This window comes from Lagenorhynchus albirostris, chromosome 12 (genome assembly GCF_949774975.1).
Source record: "Lagenorhynchus albirostris chromosome 12, mLagAlb1.1, whole genome shotgun sequence".
NCBI classification, from domain to species: Eukaryota; Metazoa; Chordata; class Mammalia; order Artiodactyla; family Delphinidae; genus Lagenorhynchus; species Lagenorhynchus albirostris.
This window is the reverse complement of record NC_083106.1, coordinates 39,554,202-39,571,668: the sequence shown is the minus strand read 5'-3', so window position 1 is coordinate 39,571,668 and position 17,467 is coordinate 39,554,202. Positions and strand designations below refer to the sequence as shown.

Below are 17,467 nucleotides of genomic sequence, written 5' to 3'. Positions count from 1 at the left end.
CCAGTACTAGTCTTCAGGAAAACACAGCTTCTGCTAATATACTCTTCAAGCCAAAAAACTCACAAAAATTAAAACATACTCACCACCTCCACTGATTATATCAGGTTTGGCCTTCATCATTTTGCAAAATTGTCTTCGGCAGTTTTCTATCCACTCAGTTTGCTTATCAGACATTTTGAAGTGCAATAGAAGTTTGCCAAGATCATTATCTAATAAGAAAGATGACTTGTTATGTTAACAAAACATGCTAGATACACTGAAAAATAAGTATTCAACTTAATTATGTAAACAGTTACAAGTTCCAGAAAAAGTATTTTATTTTATCTAGACAGACAAGGTCACTTGCCCTCATGAAACTTACATGTCATAAAGCATGTGTGTGTGTGTGTATGCCTGTGTGTATGCATATACTATATATACACAGATAGGAGTATAATTGAGCATAATCAAGACATACATAAGAAGTGTATGTAACAACAACAACAAAAAAGACATACATATTCCAATGGTCTAAACTGGTTTTATTTAGTCCTAAAAAAGCAGCTACATATCCTCACACAGTCCTCATGGTCATCATATATAAAATTATATCATTAAGTATATAAATCATAATTTATTCAACTTTCCACATTTGACAATTAGGTCACTAAAAAACCTTCTCATATCAAAGCTACAGACATATTCTTTCATACAATCATCATGAGTATATAATTATACCAAACATATGCACACTAATATACACATAAACCAGAAAGAACTGTTTTGTTGCAAGAGTGTATAATTCTGATATCTAGTACTAATCTAATCTATTCTCTTTAAGTATCAAGACCAGAATGATTCTGTAATATTCCATAAATGCCCTCAATCAGAAGCAATATCTAGAGAAAAATGAAACTGATTTAGTCAAAGGAGAAAATTATTATTTTTAATAAAGATTCTCAAAACCTTTAGACAAGAAATATCAAAACTGATAATTTTGTTGAAAATTATATTATTAACAGCAGAGTATTAATGTTAAATGCATCTCAATATAAGTTAGGTAAAAGACAACTGAACAGCATTAAAATGGAATTTTTATAGTTTCCATTTAGAATATCTACATTACTTATTTCCCAAGAACAAACTATCTGGAACCTATTAAGAATCACTAATGGTTTGTACCTCTTAATCCCCTTCACTGATCTTGCCCCACCCCCCATAGGTGTAAAGTAAGATACAAGGATAAAATTACAGCACAGAGAATGTAGCCAATATCTTATAAAAACTTTATATGGGGCATAATCTATAAAAATACTGAATCACTATGTGGTACACCTGAAACTAATATAATACTGTTAAGAGTCAGTTATACTGCTATAAAAAATCACTAGTGGCACATGACTGGAAAGACAAATGCAGTTTGTTTTTCATCTTTGTTTCCTTCTGTGTCATTCTTTCTATCCATGTGTAAGCCTGCCTTTTATAACCACCACCATCTCCTTCAAATAGACAATGTCCATACAGCTCTTCTGTAAATTACCTGCTTTTTAAAAATCCTGTTATCTTTTGCCTCTTCCCTCCGGCTCTACAGACTCATCTTGCTCTCCTGTCTCTCTCCTTTCACATTTGCTATTCTATTTTGCTTTTTCATCTCATTCTAAGGAAAAGAGCACAGGCACTAGAGTGTAAACAATTCTGAAGCAGCAAATGTGGTATGCATCTGAATCTACCAATTGGTAGAAAGGCTAAAGGGCCCAATTTAGTACCTGGAAATTTGATTTGAGACAATAAACAAATGCTGAGCTGGAGACAGAATGCCTGCAAGACTCCTAGAGAGACAATTTTGTATGCTCATAACCTCTGGTTATCGTTTCCCTCAGCTCTCAGTGGAAGCGTGAGCTCTTCAATATGCAACGTCACGGCTAAAAATATTTAGTGATTTGATATGTTTATTGAAAATTTGTATCTGTGATGTTACCAAGTTTGAGGGAAACAGTTCCTTTATTCCCCCCCTCTAAATTTGGAACCAAATGAAAAGTAGACAGGAGAAGATAAATGCAGTTCAAAATATCAGTGCTAGTACTATAACAGCTAAATTAGGCACCGTAACTTGGATCTCCTGCCACATAGACTTACAAGTATCTCCCCTGCACTGAATATATTTAATTACAGACAATGACAGACAACCAAAGGCCTCTCCTGACTGCTCTTGTTAGGAAAGGTATGAGTATAATCTAAAGATAGGCTAATTTAAAAAAACTTTTTAAAAACAGAAAAAATAAAACGGTAGGCTAACTTGGAAATACAGCCTTTAAGTAGGCTAATCTAAGATTTTCCATTCCTTCTCCAAAATTCACCTACCAAACATTTTTCTTTCCTAACTTTGTACAGAATAAGTGAGGAAGTCCAGAGAGAGGCTAATAATCTTACTCCAGCAAAAGCCCTTGGGCACGGAGAATGAGGCAAGGGGAAACGGAATCAAAGGAATGGTACCATAGGAATACAGTAACTCTGAATCAGTGATTTGGGGAGTAGAACAAGCATGAACGATACACAGAATTTCATGTTTGCCAAAATTTCTATGTTTATAATCACACACAAAAAAATAAAAACCAGAGTCCTGCTTCTGGCCATGATGGAGGAACTAGAAACAGACTTGCCTTCCTGCCATAAACAACTTGAAAAATGGGTAAAATATACCCAAACAGTTTTCAGACACTGGCCAATAGGCAGTACAGGACCGTCATGTCTGAGAAAAGGGAAACTAATGAGGTAACTTTTACACTTGGGCCCTGTTTTTTTTCTTGAATCACTTTCAAGATCACTGTGCAGGAAGGGGGATGCCCTGGAGGTCTGGCTGAGTTAAAGAGACAGAAGTCAAATTGCAGAGAGGCTGAGGAGACGAAAATCTGTGGCTCAGAGTACTGAAGAGGATGAACAAAGGAAGAACTCCAGAAATCTGTATAAGTCTTTGTCAAGTTGGTTGCAAAGAATCAGCTGTGCAGTTGAAGAGTGAAGCTCCACAAGACTGGGTAAAGAACAGCGGAGAGCTGTAAAATGAACAATTCCCAGAGGATACATAGGGTTAGAAGATGTCCAAGTTCCAAACAGAGTGTGAAGAGTCCTCCTTAATTACCAGAGTGTTCCACAGACCAGAAGAGTCACACCTTAGTAACAGAGTTAAATTAGCCATAAAGACAACTTTGCACCTACCCTAACAAAAAAAGGAAAGCCCTGAATGATCAAACTGATCCACGAGTAACTTGACTGCATGCCCAAAAATGTCCATTACTCTTTAAAGACAACAAAATCTAGCACTCAACTATGTAAAATTAATAATGTTGAATATTCAATTAAAAATTACTAACATGAGAAAGGGGGAAAAAACGACTCATAACCAGTAGTTAAATCAGATAATACAAAGACTCAGAAAGGACTGAGGTGATACAATTAGCAGCCCAAAATTTTAAAGCAGTTGTTTTTAAGGATTTTAAGAAAATACAAACAAAAAGTGATGTTTAACCAAATCGTAGTTATCTACACTGGTATCCTACTTAGTAAAATGATACAACCAAGTGGTACATGTAACAAACTAGATGAATCTCAAAACCATTATGCTTAAAGAAAGCAAGCACAAATAAAGTATCCTATGTGATTCTATTTGTACGAAGTGCTAGAATGGAAAAACGAATCTATAGCTATAGTTCTCAAATGGACTAAGTTTTGCTCCCCATATTTCAGTACTGTCTATAGATACTTCTGGCTGTCACAGCTGGGAGGGGTGGGTGCAAAGAGAGAGTTCTATGGGCATCTAGTGAGCAGAGACCAGGAGGCTGCTAAAAATCCTACAATGCACAGGACAGCTCCCTCTGGCAACAAGCAATTAAGCACTTACTACCACTGAGTAAAATGGAAGAAAGGAAAATCATCAAGTTTCATGTTTACAAAATTCAATTAGAGTCAGTATTTCATACCTAAACTCTGAAATTCTTTGTTATGGTAAGCACCATAATCTTTTCATACTTGATGACATTGTATAATTTATTTCTCAAAAGATTATTATATAGAAGTAAAGATTATACTTATACTATAAATAATGTAAAAAGAACCTCAATTTCAAGGGGAGGAAAAATGTAAGCTTAATATAAATGCAAAGAAAATCTATACAGAAAACTTTTAGTACTTCTTTCCAAGGATATCAGACATTTTAAATGCCCATTTTATACAGAATATCATAAACAACTGCTACAAAAGAAACAAATAAATGGAAGATTTCATAAACTAACTAGCAACAGATTCCTAGGCTTAATTTGGAAAGTCACCCTTCTTTCTATTAGACTGAAGCTCATTTGTGACATATTTGCTTCCAATTTGTGTTTTCTGCTTATCTTTTCTTTTTCCATGTAGATTAATACAGTTATTCCAGCTTACTCTTAATACAATAAATAAGAAGACTCTGTAGTGGTCTCCAAGAAGCAACTAGACAGATGCTTAATATTAGTTCTCCCTACATTTCTAAATGTGAGAGTATCTAAATTCTTCCATGTCTTTATTTTGTTTGAACTGTGAGTTCTTAAACCCATGACATCTATATGTTATATAGATTATTCCTCACTTTGGAATTATCATATCACTTTTCCTTTTAATATGTGATAATTAAGCATGTACTATAAGAGAAATCAGTGAAAAGTTTTTTTAAAAAAATAAGGAATTAGTTTTCCCTTATCACCTGCACCTAAACTAGCAGGTGATCTATTTCTGCTGGTTGCCATTCATGTTTGTTGCAAACATGAAAGTAAGAAGCACATGAAGAGTTTTACCATTCAAAAGTAAATACTTATTCTGATTTTTAAACTAAGTATCTCAACAGCTGCAGCTCAAGATTTACTACACTGGAAAGAAACCATAATCTTATATCCCTATTCTCAGTTAACAGGATGATGCCAAATCAAAGCCATTTACCTTTACCGGCAGAAAATAAATTTTAATTCCAAGGTTAGAAACAATACAGAAAGAAAAAAGAAAAAGTGTCTGACTTGACATAAAGGCCTAATAAATATTTAATAAAAGGGAGAATTCATCACTAAAAATATTTATAGACTATATGTGTAAGACATAATACAAAAAGGCTTTTAAAATCAGAATACCCATCATCATGTTGCATTACATTTTATGTAGTATCATTATTTTTCAAAGCACTTTCAATTTTTCCCATGGGATTCTATTTTTAGTTGATTGGAGGAAGAGTGGTAACCCTAAATCTTACATAATTTATCAGACTAGAAATAAAAGCAACCTAGTCTACTCATTTGTTAATTTGGCAATTTTCATTCTTTTATTAAAATGTAGTTGCCATTATAGGTCATCTCATTCTCCCTTTTCTCCTCTTAAGATCAATTCTACTTACTATGTAGATAATATTCCAATTTTGAATCTAACTATTAGGACTATATAATGATTATCATCCCATTTGTAAGTTAAAAAGACATGAAGATAATTCATAGGGACATGGGCATGAACTTAATGTCTGAAAAGACAGAAATTACCAAAGTGTCAGCAAGGAGCAGCATCAGTGAATAAAGAATTAAACCCAGTCGTGCCCTGGTCCGGGAGGATCCCACATGTCGCGGAGCAGCTAGGCCCGTGAGCCATGGCCGCTGAGCCTGCGCGTCCGGAGCCTGTGCTCCGCAACGGGAGAGGCCACAGCAGTGAGAGGTCCGCGTACCGCAAAAAAAAAAAAAAAGAAACCCAGTAAGATAAAAATAAAAATTTGGTAAACAAAATCAATATAGAGAAATGAAAACTGTCTTTTAAAAATAAGGATATTATTCTAATGGCAAAATAACAGTATTTGTAGTTGAAAAGGCTAAATTTCAACATCTTTTAATGCAAACAATTTAAAATAACATCAGCATGTCTTGAGAGCTAGAATATGTTGGTATCCTAAGACTGTAACTACAAAAGCTATCAACTTCATTGCTCATTCACTCAACACTGAATAACCCCAGAGACACAAAATATGGTACCGTTGTTCTACAGCTCCATCTCTAATTTAGAAACTTTATCCATATTTGTTTTCTTACTGACCAAAATGCATTGCAATGATTAACTTTCGATAAACAGTAGGCTCCAACTATGAAACATTCAAAGTAGACATATATAAAAATACTTAGCAAAAAGCCTTTTCCACCCCCCAACATATTAACACATAATATGTTTTAATAAACATTGCCAATGGTTTGAATGTTCGCTTGTGTCTTTATAAAGTATCAAATCTATGCAAATAATACAGATTTAATACAGTGACTTAGATTCCTGATCTTCACCTAAGAACATCACATGGTCCTTGTAAGCATTTGATCAACACATAGAATCTAACGATTCAACATAGATTTTATACAAAGTTCACTCAGAGCTGAAAAATTACAAAGTGTGAAAAGCAAGTTCTATCTAGAACTCATTTCAATTTTGTATGACAATCTCCCTCTTCTTCTCATTTAATTTGTAGAAAGAAAAACAACTTCATGTTGAGGCAAAAAGAAAAAAAAAGATACCATAGTGAGATTTATCTCTCATATAAGATTTAAAATGACCTGTTTTCTCATATATGTATAAAGTCACCTAAAAATATCCAATTACAATATCTGAATAATCTGAGAGTAACGATTTTAACATTATTTTGTGCTTTCCATGAAAGGGAATGATTATCACCATGGAACTTACTCTTTTATACAGTACTTGAAACAATGTTTTTGCCAGTCAGAAAATCAATTTCCTATAAGATAAGTAGAAATGCAGTAGAGGAAGTGGTAGAGTTAAGACATTGAAAGCTATAAAAGATTAAATTGGATGTAATCACAGAATAAAGGTTGTGCATTTTTTTGTTTTTTTTTTCAACTGTGAAAAAATGAGATGTAATGCTAACAATGCATACCTTTCATGTGTTATATATGGGTGAAGTAGTACTTTGTAAATGATAAAATAAGAATAATAAAAGTGACTCCTTCATGAATGATATATGTAGAAGTCTAGCTCAAGGAGCTTTCTAACTGCAAAGCCATTCATTCTCTAAAAACTGAGTCAGATCAGAGGTTATTCCAGGTATAAATTAAAATTTCTAAACTTACTTCAGATTAGCCTAGAAGGAATTCCCAGTGCCCTCTGACAAAGATTTGGAAGACAGAGTTTGATGATTAGAAAAATAAAGGGAGAAGAAATCCAATATTAATTCCCCCATTCATTCAATAAATATTTATTATTGCCTACTACTTTAGACAAAAATGTTCATGGAGGTGACATTCTAGAGTAGCAGCCAGTGAAAAAATAAATACATAAGTAAACTTCATAGGTAAACTATAAGTGCTGTTAGAGAAATAAACAGGGAGCCAGAGAGAGAAGCAAGGGAAGAAGTCTATTTTACATAACGTGGAAATTACATCTATGAAGAAGTAACATTCAGACTAAGCTTCAAAAGGTTTAGAAGGAATTACCCAAATGAAGAGTAGGAATTAGTACTCCAGGAAAAGGGAGTATCAAGAGCAGAGGCCCAGAAGCACAAACAATGTATTTTAAGGCATGAAAGAAGTTTCTAAATCATATATTTGATAAGGGACTTATACTAAGAATATATAAAAAATACAATAATAAAAAGACAAATAACCCAATTGAAAAATGGGCACAGGATCTGCATAGTCATCTCTCCAAGGAAGATATACAAATGGCCAATAAGAACATGAAGAGTATCACTTATATGTGGAATCTAAAAAATAAAACTAGTGAATACAACAAAAAAGAAACAACTCACAGATACAGAAAACAAACTAGTGGTTACCAGTGGGGAGATGGGGAGAGGGAATCAGAGTAGTACAAGATAGGGACAGGGGATTAAGAGGTACAAACTACTGTCTATAAAATAAATAAGCTACAAAGATATACTGTACAACACAGGGAATATTGCCAATATTTTATAATAACTATAAATGGAGTATAATCTTTAAAAATTGTGAATCACTATGTTGAACACCTAAAATTTACATAATATTATAAATCAACTATACCTCAATTTAAAAAAAGAACATGAGGAGATGCTCAACATTATTAGTCAGCAAGCAAATGCAAATCAAACCACAAGGAAATAGCACTTCACACCCAGTAGGATGGCTAGAATCAAAAATATCAGATAACAAATGAAGATGTAGAAAACATCAACTCTCATACACTGTTGGTGGGAATGTAAAATGGTTTAGCTGCTTTAGAAAACAGTGAGGCAGTTTCTCAAACTATCAGAGTTAACATATAATTCAGCAATTCCACTCTTAGGTATAACATTCTAGAGAAATGAAAACATGTTCATGCAGAAACTTGTACCTGCAGTTCCCTGGTGGCCTAGTGGCTAGGATTTGGTGCTTTCAGAAACTTGTACTGGAATGTTTGTAGCAGCATTATTATAACAGCCAAAAGGTGGAAACAATCCAAGTTTGTTTCACAAAATACCACATACTATATTATTCCATTCATATGAAAGCTCAGACTAGAGAAATCTCTAGAGACAGAGAGATTTGTGGCTGCTCAGAGCTGGGTGAGGAAAGAGGGGAAAGCAAGGATACTGGGTTTCTTTTTGAGGTGATGAAAATGTTCTGAAATTTGTGGTGATGGTTGCACATACCTGAATATAATAAAAAGCACTCAATTGCATACTTTATATGGGTTAATTGTATGGTATGTTAATTATATCTCAATGAAGCTGTTTTAAAAATTTTTCAGGGCTTCCCTGGTGGCGCAGTGGTTGAGAGTCCACCTGCCGATGCAGGGGATGCGGGTTCGTGCCCCTGGTCCGGGAAGATCCCACATGCCGCGGAGCGGCTGGGCCCGTGAGCCATGGCCGCTGAGCCTGCGCGTCCGGAGCTTGTGCTCCGCAACGGGAGAGGCCACAACAGTGAGAGGCCTGCGTACCGAAAAAAAAAAAAAAAAAAAATTTTTTTTCAAAGACCTATATGATTGATGCAGAATATATAGGATAATTACCATAAGAAAGAGAAAAGACAAGAGATGAAGTAAAAGACAAGCAAGATGAAAGAATGGGAAAGTAACATATTTGTTATTAGCTTTCACTCTGTTTACTTCTTAGCACAAAGGAAGGGCCTCCAGAGGTTTGTATGGGTAAAGAGTGACTACTGAGGAGTTCTTGGAACATTCAAGTTTACTTACATCAGGAGTTACTAATATGTTTGAAGCTTTCAATGAGCTGCCATGTGAATTTCTAAGATCAAAGAATAGCAATCATTGCCAATGGCCTGGCAGTCAGTAACCTTGTGAGTTATTGCTGTGCTTCTGCTACTCTGTTGGCCCTGTTAGGAATACTAGAAACACACAGGCAATGACCAACAACAACAAAAAAACAAAACAAACAAAAAACAAACAAAGAAAAAACAAAAACCACCACCACCAACAACTTACTCTCCACTTTGAAGACACCAGCCCCAACGAAGTAAATATATTTCCAGTTTCTTGATAAAGATAGAAATTCTACAGTAGTAAGGTATATAGGATACAGGCATAATCTAGACTGCTGATTTTTATAATTCAGCCTGAATAAACATTATAAAATAAAAAATAAAGTGAATAGAAGATGCTAGAAAGGGAAGTAAGAAGAGCTTATTTTTCATTTTATTAAGATATTTCTCTCTGATGCTTTCAATACCCAGAGTACACTATCCAACTCCTCAAGCTATTTTTATTTCCCAGTATGGAAGTACTGAATTTCCCTTCCTCCTTAGAGAAAGAAGTACCCATCCTGAACACATCAAAATGGAACGTATACTACTGGCTAGGGATGTTATAACTCCTGGGAGATCTAATTTTAGCTTAGGAAAACAAAACCAAAACAAAACAGATTGCTCTCTCACAATCTTCCTGCTTCGTATGGGAAAGGAATGAGTTAATCTCTAGTAGTGCATGCTAACAGGTACTTGGTTTTAACCACCATACAAACTCTTCTTTCTCCGACTCCCCTTCCTTCTTTCTTATTTTCTGCACAGGAACAATAAGTTACCATACTAACACATTTCTTCCTACTTTTCTCAACTCTCAGATAACAGAGAGATGATATTTTGGAATAGATTTTTATGTATGATGATTTAGGTATGTTCACATATGTGACATATGTACATAAATAATATTAATCAGCTTTTAAAGGGCTTTTACATTTTAATATGGTGACCCTAAAAATGAATACAAAAAAATAACTGAACCAAATGATGTCTCAAGATTCTTATTCACAGATGAAGATAAATCATCTAATAGCTAACACCGATGCCAAGGAACTAACAAGAGGCAATTTAACAGATGAGGAAATGCTAAGTGTAGCAAGAAGGATAAATCTAGAAGTTGGGAGACAAATTAGGTGAATGTCACCATGTGCACACAACTACAGTGATATTTTTTCCACAATGGTGAAATGATATCCCAAATATTGAAGTGCAAATGACTAGAATAACACCTATCAGAATCAGTGAATTATTACCTCTAAATCTAAAAAGCAAGTATATGAACGCTTGCTTTTAAAATAGCTATTTGTATCTTAAAGTATTGCTTAAACAGTATTTTTTTTTTTTTTTTTTTTTTGCGGTACTCGGGCCTCTCACTGTTGTGGCCTCTCCCGTCGCGGAGCACAGGCTCTGGACGCACATGCCCAGCGGCCATGGCTCACGGGCCCAGCCACTCCGTGGCATGTGGGATCCTCCCGGACTGGGACATGAACCCGCATCCCCCGCATCGGCAGGCGGACTCTCAACCACTGCGCTACCAGGGAAGCCTGCTTAAACAGTATTTTTAAATGCATAATTAATGTTTAACATTGAACAGTTTAACCAGGAACATTACTTTCAATTTAGACTTGTATCTGCTAGAAATACATTTGGCTCCATTATTCTCACTGAGGTTACAGAGATATCATCACTGTATTCTCTTACATACTATCAAAATCAGACATGCTTCTGATTTCCTCTCCCATTTTCTGCCATTCTTCTACGAGTATAGGGTGAGTGATACATCAGCAATACCAGAACGACATATATTTGATTCATATTTGACTCAGTACGTACCTACGCAAAATCGCTTCCTGAGGTACCTCTTTGGCTATCCACTGACTGGTACCTAGATCATTCTCTCCTGCTTAACAAGAACCACAATAATGCCAGGACCAGTATTAGGAGGAAGTATTAGGTACTGCTGTTAAATTGAGAATAATGTCTTATTCAAACACTTGTGTTTTAGGTACAAACAGAAAGGCAGCTAGAAGTTGCTGTCCAATATGGTGAGAAAATATGAAGTTAAATAAAGAAAATTGAAATTGTACTAAATTAAAACAGAACATGTGACAGAAAGGCAGGCACAAATGAGTTGGGCCTTGTAGGCTATAGTGGAGTCATGAGAGGGTTTCAAGTAGAGGAGTTAAATGATCCAACCCACATTTCAGTAGCCATTCCTGTGGCTGCTGTGTTGGAAACAAACTGAACAGGTTACTACAATAATACAGGTGAGAGACGAGGGTGGTAGTAGATGAGTGAAAAGTGGTTTTATTTCCGATATGAAGGATCAAGAGCATCTGCTGACACATTAGATGTGGGGTTATGAAGACAGAAGGAGTCAAAGAAAACCTTCAGGTTTATTGCCTAAAGAACTGGAAGCATAAAGTTGTCCTTTTTGAAATGAGGAAGAATACCAAGTATCAGAAATTTATCTCAGACGTGTTAAATTTGATATGTTTATTAACCGTCCTAGTAAAGATGTCAAGTAAACTGATATGAGTACACAGTCAAGTAGAAATATGGGTTTAAGATATAAATCAGAGTGTACTGGACGGTATCTTAGTCATGAGACTAGACAAAATCCCCAAAAGAATAAGTACAGACAAAAAAAAAAAAAAAGAACTGAGACCTGGGGCACTCCAAAGTTTAGAGGTTGGACAGATGTGAAAGATCCAACAAAAGAGATGAAGAATTTGCCAGAAATGCAGCAGGGGGGAAGAAAATTAGATAATGTACTTTCTGAAAGCCAAATAAGAAAATGTTTCAAAAAAGAGAGGCATCAAACATTTTAAGTTTTATTTGTTTTTTTTTTTTTTTTTGCGGTACACGGGCCTCTCACTGTTGTGGCCGCTCCCGTTGCGGAGCACAGGCTCCGGACGCGCAGGTTCAGCGGCCATGGCTCACGGGCCCAGCTGCTCCGCCGCATGTGGGATCCTCCCGGACCGGGGCAGGAACCCGCATCCTCTGCATCGGCAGGCGGACTCTCAACCATTGCGCCACCAGGGAAGTCCCAAACATTTTAAGTTTTAATGCTGGGTGTAGTAGGATGAGGATGAGATCTGACCTGTCGATTTAATCATGGTAGAATGGTAAGAGTGAAAGCCTGATTAGCTTTCAAGTGGATTCAAGAGAGCATGGAAAGAGAATAACTACAATATTAAGATTAGACAACTCCTTCAAGGAATTTTGCAGGAGGAGGACAGAAATGGGATTGTAGAGAGGGGAAAGTAAATTCAAAAGAAGATATTTTAAATATGGAAAAATTAACAGCATGCTTGCTGGCCTGTAGGAAAGCTATAGTGGAGATCCACACCCAACCCCCACCCACAAAAAAAGCAATAAAGAAAAAGGGAGAACTGTTAAAAGCAATATCTTTGCAAAAAAGAGGATGGAATGCAGGGCACAAATGGAGAAACTGGACTTTGTAATTAACATTTCCAGTTTTATTCATAGTAATACAAAATCTAAATTGGCACAGATGCAGCCGAGTGAGCTGACATGTATCAGGAGCACATGGAAGCTGACTGTTTCTATTTCCTCAGTTTAAAAAAAAAAAGGAAACAGAGTTATCATCTGATAGGAAAGATTGGGAAGAGGTTAGGAAGGTTTGATGAAAGAGAATATTTGAAAACAGTCATCTAGGAGACTAGGAGAGTAAATGGACCTGTGGACACACTATATGACTGCCTGGCAGCATTACAGGCTTACTAGAGGTTAATAACCATTCTGCAGTTATCTTCTGGGCTAGACAGATAAGCTATTATTACTCCCTTTTCTAAATCACTTATAAGAGTAGAGCAGGGGAAAAAATTATACTCCTCTGAGCACCGATTCCTAGGAATTGATTTTTTTTTTTTTTTCCTTCTCAGGGAACTATCCATTTAATCTTACTTTCTGATTTGTCTGCCTTGGTCATTTTAAAATAAAGCATATATTTTTTATCAAACTATTATACTTTGAAGAAACAAACTATCTAATATGGCAGTCACAAAGTAAGACTGACAATGAATGAATTTGCTGTTCAAAAGAAAAGATATATTTGTTTCCAAGAGAAATTTAGCAAAGGTAATGATGCTATATGGTAACAAGGAAAAGGGCTGAATGGTTGAGGCACGAAGAATAGATCATATGCTATACATCATCTTATATCCGGTGCTTAGTGAAGTACCTGATAATCAGCACTCAAGAAACATGTTGAATAAAGGAATGAGGAGGCGAATACATAATGAAACCTAAAGACAGAATGACAAAATATAAAGACTGATTAAAAAGACTGAAAGTAGGAGAGGAAGACATAAAAGACTGGGTTCACTGAAAGATGCAAGTCAGTGGTAAGAGTCCAAAATGATATTCTTTTAAGAGTTTCTTCTTGAAAAATACTTAATATTGCTCCCACATCTCTGAATTAGGTCACACGAGAAAAACATACGGCAAAATTTTAAAAGTGTATTAAAAAGACAAGTATTAAAAACTTTTAAAAATCCCTCACATTCTCTTTCCCTAACCTAGGTAGACAGAAAACAAATAGAAATTTGTCTCCATGCAATTGTGAGATACACAGTGTATATCTTAAACACTAGATAGAAATAAAAACATGTATCAATTGATGGCCTCTATTGATTGATTTAAGGCAAGTAAACACTGGGAAAAGTAAGTGGCTTATGAAGCCTCACACAGAAGAAAAATTTCTTATTTCTCAACAACCACTCTGTGGAATCTAACCTACATGAAATGAATTATATACGTTATTTCTTTCCAATGCAAGTTTGATAGTACAAGGAGATCATGTTGATACTAAGATTTAACTTCTCTAATTAATGGTTTAAAATCTTCATATTTCATCTTAGAATTCTCAAGTCTAAAAACTGCTTGAATTTTTATTGCTCTTACGATAAAGTCTAAATACCTGAACTTGAGGTACCCTGGTCTTACGGCTGAACTTGGCTTACCTGCCTAAGACTTACCTCTGGTCACTCTTGTCCTCACAGTCCAAATCTCATACATCCTTGAACTACTCATGTTTCTTAACATAATTTGCTCCTTTTAGTCTCACTGCTGTTTCCTCTGTCAAAAATGCTCTTCTAATACCCAGAAAACACCTACTTCACGTCTCACTTTAAACTCAGTGCTCTTTGGAAGAGCATCCGCTTATGTGCTACCCTAGCAGGCTACACATTTTTCTATATATTTAGTTCCTATCACACGGTATTACCATACAATTGTCTAATTACTTGAATGTATTCCCTAAAAGGTCATAAATATCAGAATTTTAATTTTATTATATTTATATAACATTTATATTTTAAGTCCTGAGCACACAGGACTTACGTATGGCACACAGATATTAAAAAATATTAATCTGTGGAATAAAGTTCTACATATCGAGAATTAATTCATCGAAAATCACTAATTCCCTTTTTTAAAGCAGAAAAAAGGTTCTGATAAGAACTATTCAGCATCATACAAATATTCATTTAGTAAGGAACATGTGAAATCATGAAAACTTACAAAGAAACAGACATATATGGATTCAGGTATATGAGCTGAATGAAAAATAGTATTAATCTCCCTTCATAATACTTTATCTTTTTTCAAATTATAACAAAAATAAAAAGCAGTAAAACATGGCACTTGATGGTAAATGTTTTACCTTGTTTTAGATCAGCATTTCTCGTAACTCTGTCTGACAAATAGCAGTCTGGTAAAGGGTATGATGAAAACATTGGCCAAGGATATGGATCATCACCCTAAAAAAGAAGACAGATGACTTTAGGAAGTAGTTTAATATTAAATTTTAAGACTTTCTGAAATATCACTTAAATTGGCTTTTGTTTCATAAATTCCAGAGTTGTAGCATAACTAACCAAAAGCTATCTGACATCGTAATTCAACACTCTAATGGATACTAACTAAAATGAAATATAGAGACAACGTTAAATAAGTACTAAAGACAAATATGATAACTTGTTGTAGCAACTAGACTGCTCACAAAACTATTTCTCCTATGCTGTCAATCATTTCTAGCTCACCATTCTTGGAGTGAAGTACTTAATATAACAACAAACAACAGTAAAAATAACAAAAAAACCCTTCAAGAGAAAACCAAACTCTATGGATACTGATGAAACGAGAGGTACTCAATATAGCCAATGAAACACAATGAGAATTAGTCATCTAATAAAAAGCAGGTATCATGAAGGGGAAAGATATTAAAAGTGAAAAAATTTTAATATGTGTTCAAAGACACACAAGGAAAATGACAAGTTTTTAATAAAAGAATATCCTACTCTGCAACACAAACTACCACTCAAGACACCCTGCCTTGAAGAATGCTATTTTCATTAGAAAGTATTTACTTGCATCCTAAAGTTTTTCTAGTAACAAAAGTTCAATTCTGTGATGTGGATATTCAGAAGTTGTTTATTGTCACTTGAGCTGGCTACCTTGCTTCAAAATGTCAGAAAAACATTCCCCCCTCCTCTTTACCCCACTTACCTTCTCTAGTATCCTTGGAGGCAAAATTCGTTCCATTGGCCCCCCAATAAGATTTATTCTAACAAGAACATGATTTCTCTCCACTGATAAGCTATCAATTATAAAATCTCTGAAAAATAAATATATCAATTGTTACTGCCTTAATTGAATATGATTTTATTTTAAGATCATGTCAGTGGAAAGTAGAAGAAAAAAGCAATACAATTTCTATAGAAGAGTCTGAAAAATAAATTCACTTTTTATCTTACAGCTTTCTTAGCTACAGAGCAAAGAATTGGAGATATAATTCATATAATGAGATGAATGAGATTAAGAATATTTCCTTGATAAATGTCACATGTTATAAAGAAATGGGATTAAGATGTGCATTATTTCCACACCAACTCTATCACATTTTTAGATTTATTCATTTTATTTATTTTTGGCTGCGTTGGGTCTTTGTTGCTGTGCGCAGGCTTTCTCTCTAGTTGTAGAGAGCCGGGGCTACTCTGCCTTGCGTGGGCTTCTCATTGCCGTGGCTTCTCTTGTTGTGGAGCATAGGCTCTAGGCGTGCAGGCTTCAGTAGTTGTGGCACGCAGGTTCACTAGTTGTGGCACACGGGCTTAGTTGCTCCGTGGCATGTGGGATCTTCCCGGACCAGGGTTCGAACCCGTATCTCCTACATTGGCAGGCAGATTCTTAACACTGTGCCACCAGGGAAACCACATTCTTAGCCAAAGTTCCCTTAAGTTCTAGATCCAGTGACTTAATTCAAATTCTTCACTTTGTATCCTCCACACTTCCTGCAGCTGTTAATAATATCCTTCTATATCAAACCTAGAGTATTCAGTAATGTGGCCTGGTATTCTGTACTATTTTTCCAAGGTCTAGCTAGAGTGGAGCCACACTTTTTTTAAATTACAGACACAAAAACAATGCCAGCTATTGAATGTGTGTTCAAGATATGTCAACCGAATCAAGGTAATAGTAAGTATGACATATTAATAGAAAAAAGTTTTCAAGATATTACCATAACCTCATTTTGCAATAATCAGAATTTATAACTATGAACTAACATAATTAAGAGAATGAAGTAAAAATTGCCTCTATAAGGGACACAAAAATCAAACATTTTGTTTAATGAGTCATCTTTCACATGAGTCTGAATTTAAAGCTGATACAACTTAATAAAGTTAGGACTTAACTAAAAAACAAAAAACTAAACAGAAACTTAAAAAGTAGTACTCTGTAAGCTGTCTCCAAGAACATTGTCTACAATCTTTTTAACTGTGACATTTATGCTTTATTGCCTTTTACTCTTACTTAAATCTACTGAATTCAGATAATGGAAAAACATTAAATAAACTGTACAGAAAATTACTGCCTCAACAGAACATCTGTAAAGAAAGCTGTTATTGTCTCTTAATTATTTTATTATTATTATTATTTTTTTACCTGTGACTGTCAGAGGTCTCTAAGGTATTTTCTTCTTGAGCATTTAGTAATATTTCAGATACTTGATACTGAGCCTCCAATAGGAGAAGAGTATCTAGATCACAGCATACCACACTTAATAACCTAAATAAAAAGGAACAATAAAAGTAGATTTTCAAAAATATATCCTAAAAGTTTAGAAACTTTCTTGGTGTCTCAAACCAAGAGAAATGGAAATAAAAATTTTGTAAGAAAAATCAGGTAGTTATTTC

The 17,467-nt window shown here is 35.0% G+C and overlaps 1 protein-coding gene across 1 annotated transcript in view; it reads right to left on the bottom strand.

The window, feature by feature from the left end:
- The window catches only part of TBC1D32 (TBC1 domain family member 32), a 183,208-nt gene that overhangs the window by 54,875 nt on the left and 110,866 nt on the right, over window positions 1-17,467 (bottom strand). Inside the window, exons 24-27 of the mRNA XM_060167378.1 lie at window positions 17,217-17,339; window positions 15,783-15,891; window positions 14,938-15,034; window positions 84-209 (exon numbers count right to left, since the gene is read on the bottom strand). Of these exons, the coding sequence (XP_060023361.1) occupies window positions 84-209; window positions 14,938-15,034; window positions 15,783-15,891; window positions 17,217-17,339 (455 nt within the window). The remainder of the gene's footprint in view (window positions 1-83; window positions 210-14,937; window positions 15,035-15,782; window positions 15,892-17,216; window positions 17,340-17,467) is intronic.